General features: G+C 37.3%; 2 protein-coding genes across 2 annotated transcripts; one reads left to right on the top strand and one right to left on the bottom strand.

Moving 5' to 3' along the window:
- Nucleotides 1–49: 49 nt before the first annotated feature.
- LOC124434966 (calcium-independent phospholipase A2-gamma-like) lies at nucleotides 50–4,376 on the top strand. Its single transcript, XM_046984924.1, has 7 exons — nucleotides 50–397; nucleotides 608–790; nucleotides 861–1,127; nucleotides 1,210–1,267; nucleotides 1,700–1,891; nucleotides 3,306–3,504; nucleotides 3,884–4,376. The coding sequence occupies exons 1-7, from the start codon at nucleotides 126–128 to the stop codon at nucleotides 4,138–4,140; spliced, it is 1,428 nt and encodes a 475-aa protein (XP_046840880.1). The 5' UTR covers nucleotides 50–125; the 3' UTR covers nucleotides 4,141–4,376.
- LOC124434967 (aminomethyltransferase, mitochondrial-like) lies at nucleotides 4,105–6,356 on the bottom strand. The gene is made up of 8 exons (XM_046984925.1): nucleotides 6,095–6,356; nucleotides 5,556–5,933; nucleotides 5,399–5,477; nucleotides 5,183–5,328; nucleotides 4,928–5,114; nucleotides 4,691–4,807; nucleotides 4,587–4,625; nucleotides 4,105–4,469 (listed from the first exon to the last, which is right to left on the bottom strand). The coding sequence occupies exons 1-8, from the start codon at nucleotides 6,212–6,214 to the stop codon at nucleotides 4,282–4,284; spliced, it is 1,254 nt and encodes a 417-aa protein (XP_046840881.1). The 5' UTR covers nucleotides 6,215–6,356; the 3' UTR covers nucleotides 4,105–4,281.

Genomic DNA, 6,356 nt, shown 5'->3' with positions numbered 1-6,356 from the left:
TCAAATTGACAAATTGAATTGTCCTATGACGTCATTATCGATCAGTGACGTCATAACAAGTAAATTAATCCAAGATGGCGGCATCAGCAGTACATTTTATCTAAGGGTTATGATTTAGTCATGTTATGGGAACATTGCTCTTAAGGCATCGTTCATCTTGTTATCGAATACTTAGCAACAAGATAAACAATTGTTCTTGCTATGCAATCAAAGACAAATATCGTGTTCCTGTTTTGGGAAATTTTCCTGCAGTTAATATTGTGACGAGAGAACTCAATATTCACACTGTAGCAACCGTACAGAACAGAACAACGCGACTTCTGGAGCTTCTTGAAAGTGCAAAGAATGATAAATCACGTTTGATTCGACTGGAAGAACTAAACGAACATTTTTTAAGGTTTTTTCTCTCATTTTGTTATTCATTATTTAACATAAGCGCTGTCAGTCACGTGACATCATGTAAAACCACTTTGAATAAAATGTTTATTGTTTTATCCATTCCTGGTTATGTTTGCTTGCATACAAAAGTAGTATTTGTCATTTGAATGTTACATAAAAAGAACAGGTAACCCTTTCATTTTTTTACAACACATTCATTGTTGTACAGGTACCCGTCAGCTAGGAGTCTTGCTCGTAGGTCTGGGGTGACAAAAATCCTTCAACATTGCTATCAGTCTACTGATAAACAGATACAAGGCGAGGCTCGCAAGGGACTGGTGCTGTTGGGATGGACGGATCCCGTGAAAGGACCAGGAATTAAGATTCTGAGTATCGACGGTGGAGGTTCCAGGTTTAGATTTTGAACGTTGACTGTTTTGTTATATTCATGATCAACAATAATTTTGATGTTTTTAAATTAGAGGAGTTGTTGCAATTGAACTGTTGAAACGAATCCAAGAAGAAGCAAAGATGGAAATTCATAAAATGTTTGATTTGATCTGTGGTTCAAGTACAGGAGCGATTTTAGCATTTCTCTTGGGCGTCAAGAAGATCAGTCTTGACCAATGTACACAAATATACCGCCATCTTGCTCAAGAAATCTTCTCCGTAAATACTTTTATTGGAACTGGAAAGTTGTTTTTGAATCATGCTTACTACGACACAGCAAAGTTCGAGAATATTCTTAGGTTCGGTCTTGAATTGTTAAGATTACATTTTAAGATGGGAACAAGGAAGTTGCTTGATTCTTCTAGCTTCATTTCCATTCAGAGATGCTCTAGGAGAGACACGGCTTATCGACACAGCTGCAGATAAAAGTACACCAAAGGTAGAGATAACTACAAACACTAGTTGTCATGCTCAGTGTCTTTAAACTGTCAGCATTCATACGAATATAGTAAAGGAGATGATGTTTAGGTGTGAATACACCCGAAGGAGATTTTATTTTCAGATCATGTTTGGTCTCCTGAAGTACTAAATAGCGGATAACATGTTTGTAGATGAAGATCGTCCAGGTTAATGGACTCCTGAGAAAGATTGTTTGTGTTGATGTTGACTGACGTCATGTGACAGTGAAGATGACTACCGCTAATGTAGAAATGTCTGTCAACAACAACAACAACAGAACTACACCAACCTAGATGATCAACATCTACAAACATATAACGATGCTTCAGAGTTCGAACGATTCATTTTATCACGAAATTGTTGATTCTTTTTCTTTTTCTCTTGCTCTGAACATCATCTCATTTGTATTTAGGTGCTCGCCATATCAACCCTTGTTAACCAATCTACACTTCGTCCATATGTGTTTCGTAATTATCGTCATCGTCACAACTCTCAGTCCCATTATCCCGGAAGTTGTACTCACAAATTATGGGAAGCTTTGCGCGCCTCTTCAGCTGCTCCTGGTTATTTTGAGGAGTTCAAACTGGGTCGTGATATTCATCAGGTAGGGAATTGAAACTTACGATTATTGACTACATGACTAAAACTTGCAGGCTTTCCACAGGGTTAAAACTTCCACACTGGCTACAGGACTAAAATGTCTCGACTGGCTACAGGACTAAAATGTCTAGACTGGCTACAGGACTAAAATGTCTCGATTGGCTACAGGACTAAAATGTCTAGACTGGCTACAGGACTAAAATGTCTCGACTGGCTACAGGACTAAAATGTCTAGACTGGCTACAGGACTAAAATGTCTAGACTGGCTACAGGTCTAAAATGTCTAGACTGGCTACAGGACTAAAATGTCTCGACTGGCTACAGGACTAAAATGTCTCGACTGGCTACAGGACTAAAATGTCTCGACTGGCTACAGGACTAAAATGTCTAGACTGGCTACATGACTAAAATGTCTAGACTGGCTACAGGACTAAAATGTCTAGACTGGCTACATGACTAAAATGTCTAGACTGGCTACAGGACTAAAATGTCTAGACTGGCTACAGGACTAAAATGTCTAGACTGGCTACAGGACTAAAATGTCTAGACTGACTGCAGGACTAAAATGTCTAGACTGACTACATGACTAAAATGTCTAGACTGACTGCAGGACTAAAATGTCTAGACTGGCTACATGACTAAAATGTCTAGACTGGCTACAGGACTAAAATGTCTAGACTGGCTACATGACTAAAATGTCTAGACTGGCTACAGGACTAAAATGTCTAGACTGGCTACATGACTAAAATGTCTAGACTGGCTACAGGACTAAAATGTCTAGACTGGCTACATGACTAAAATGTCTAGACTGGCTACAGGACTAAAATGTCTAGACTGGCTACAGGACTAAAATGTCTAGACGGGCTACAGGACTAAAATGTCTAGACTGGCTACAGGACTAAAATGTCTAGACTGGCTACAGGACTAAAATGTCTAGACGGGCTACAGGACTAAAATGTCTAGACTGGCTACAGGACTAAAATGTCTCGACTGGCTACAGGACTAAAATGTCTAGACTGGCTACAGGACTAAAATGCCTCGACTGGCTACAGGACTAAAATGTCTCGACTGGCTACAGGACTAAAATGTCTAGACTGGCTACAGGTCTAAAATGTCTAGACGGGCTACAGGACTAAAATGTCTAGACTGGCTACAGGACTAAAATGTCTAGACTGGCTACAGGACTAAAATGTCTAGACTGGCTACAGGACTAAAATGTCTAGACTGGCTACAGGACTAAAATGTCTAGACTGGCTACAGGACTAAAATGTCTAGACTGGCTACAGGACTAAAATGTCTAGACTGGCTACAGGACTAAAATGTCTAGACTGGCTACAGGACTAAAATGTCTAGACGGGCTACAGGACTAAAATGTCTAGACTGACTGCACTTCTTGATTTATGTTATCTATTTATTAGGATGGTGGTCTTCTCACTAACAGTCCTTGTGCCCTCGCTATTCACGAAGCCAAATTGATCTGGCCATGTTCACAAATACAGTGTGTTATATCTTTGGGGACTGGGATCTACCATACGCCATCACGATATACTAACTCGACATTCAGTAGTTTGCGAGAAAAACTTCTTAAAGTTGTTGCCAGCGCAACGGACACTGAAGGTTAAGTTAAATGTTTTCTTAAATGAAGTAGTCAAAAGTTGTAGAAAGTAATGTAATTACAAGCATCTGTTTATTTTATAAGTCCTATTCCAGAAATAAAGTGTAAAATTATTTCTAAACGTTCTTATATACGAAAATTGTTCATAAATTTTGATCAGCACGCAAGTTTTTTTTATATAAAAAATGATCTTTCAAATCAAGGGTTTGTGTATCAAAATATTCGTCTATTCTTTGTTTGACGGTGAACATTCAGTCAATAAGAATAAAACTTTTAGCTAGATGAGCAAATAACTTGAAAGTTATAAGTATAATGTCATTTCAAAGTGCGATGATCAAACCAATTTCTTTTATTGATTTTATTTCAATTCTTCGCTTTCAGCTGTGCACACAATCCTTGAAGATTTACTTCCAAAAGACATATATTTTCGTTTTAATCCACCGATAAAAACAGACGTACCTCTGGACGAGGCGGACGACGAAAATCTTAATAAATTGATAAACGACACTTCGCACTACCTCGAGAAGAATGAAAAGAAGATTGAGGCGAGTATTCGCGCGATTTCGCTTGAAAAAGGAATGATACAAACTTTAAAAGAGAAATTTGAGGACAAGTATTTACTATCAGAGGTAACTTGAACTAGCGTTAAAAACAATGAAACATTGGATAGTATATTTGTAACAAGTATTATTGATATTTCGTACGCTCCCCCCGTGCCATTAAATGCTTGCATAAATTCTTCCGGGGGGGGATTCGTGTGAGTGTAGAATTAACTCAATTCAAGATTTTGCTGGAAAGTGATATTTCGTAGGGACGAATGGCATTTTAGTAACGGTAGCAGGAACAAGTTTTTTATGAACTTTTAGTTTCAAAATTGTCCCGTTTTTAACGTATTTTCGTGGCACATATCCCATGGCGATGTTCTGTTTTGGCAAACTTGGCGAAGGACACCCACTTGTAACTTTGCCTAAAAATTAACGTAGTTTTATAAGCATTGAAACCTAAAGTTGACAATACACATCAACTCCGTTATGGGAGAAAAAAACAAACTTTACATATACTTTAAATACCGTTCTTAAATTACCTATTTCGTTGTCATCTGCATCCAAAATAACTGCACCAGCTAGAAATAGCAATTATAACTTTAACAAAGCGAAATAATCGTCAACAAAATACCGACTATTTTACCTCTTGCTGGTGGACCTGAAGACAGCAAACCAATCCTTTTCTTTGTTGGTTTGTCCGCGATTTGTTTTATGATTACGTCGGCTCCAGGAAAGTCTGCGTTTGCTCGTCGTCTTTTACCTAAAAAATCATCAATTAATACTTCAAACTTCAGTACAAATAATATATTTATAAAACAGTATAAATCATTATGACCAAATCGTAATTAGCAAACATAAAAATTACACAAACACGTTGTACCAATTGTCCACAATAATGACGCCTCAACAGGTGTTGTTGTCTCATTAATGTCATTGCCATAGAGACACAGGCCAGCTTCCAGCCGCAAGCTATCTCTCGGAGCAAGGCCGGCCATTCGAACATCAGCTGTTTTACTGTCCAATAGCAACTCACAAAGTTTTTGGACATCCTTATTGTGGACTGATAACTAAGATGAAGTAAGAGGAATGATGATGTACATGTTGATATTTTTTAATCATACTATAACTTACTCACCTCAAAACCATCTTCCCCAGTGTAACCACATCTAGTTACACGAACATCAGTAATGTTAAAGACATTGGTTGTGAAACCATTCATAAAGTAAAGATTGCTAAGGTCTTCTGTTATTCCTTCCTGCAGAGCAGCGGCAGCTTTAGGTCCTAGTTCAAAAAATACAACAAGAGGTTTTTATTCGGGCAATTTTCTATCATTTTAAATAAAATTTCAAACCTTGAAGTGCAATTAATGATCTATCCTCTAGAAATTCTAATGCAACATCCATAACATTTTTTACCATAGCACAACTTTCCTGAAATAACATATTTTAGTAATTCTTTTCCAACCACATTAACACTCTATGTTTAAACACTTATGAAATATTACTCACTTGCATTAGTTCAGTGATTTTATCTGCACAACCAGCATTCGAGACTACATAAAGTTCATTTGGCAGCTTATTAATGATGAGATCATCTTTTATTCCACCTTGCTCGTTAGTAAACACAGATAAAGTTCCTTGATTCTCTTTAAGACCATCAATGTCAGCAACCACTAAACTCTCCAAAAATTTAATCCTATCTTTCCCATGTAATTTAAATTGTAGCATGTGAGACACATCGAATATTGAAGCTTCTGTCCTTGTGTGGTTATGGGAGACTATGACGCCATCCTTGTATTGTACGGGCATTGACCAACCACAAAAGGGAACCATTTTTGCACCTTGGCTGATATGAAAATCATAGAGTATTGTTCTCTTTAATTCAGTCTAAATAAAAAAGGTTAATGCTTACAGTCTTTCCAAGAAAGATTTTACAAGCTTTATTTATGTTGCATAAATTTATCATTTCCGGGAAACAGCTTGGAATTTGCATAAATATTTTTTTACCTCAGCTGGTAAAATGCTAAACGGCGCGTGAACGTACAAACCTTTGCGTCAGTTGCATAGTGCGCGCTTTTAAAACAATTCATTGTCCTTCCTAGATGAAATAAGAAAACCTGTCTACATTGACCAAATGAACGGTTAAAGGACGTTTTCAGCAATTTCATGTTGTGTTTTAGCTAATGGAAGCTCGATGCGTCTGACTTGAACTTACAAATGAAAAAAATTTACAAATTAAGAAATTATGTATAATATATTCTAATGTTGTTAACCTGAGCCGTCAGTAAAATTTGGTCAGCGGTAGATTGC

Source organism: Xenia sp. Carnegie-2017, unplaced genomic scaffold (genome assembly GCF_021976095.1).
Source record: "Xenia sp. Carnegie-2017 unplaced genomic scaffold, XeniaSp_v1 HiC_scaffold_14, whole genome shotgun sequence".
Lineage (NCBI taxonomy): Eukaryota > Metazoa > Cnidaria > Anthozoa > Malacalcyonacea > Xeniidae > Xenia > Xenia sp. Carnegie-2017.
This window is presented reverse-complemented; position numbering and strand designations above follow the sequence as displayed.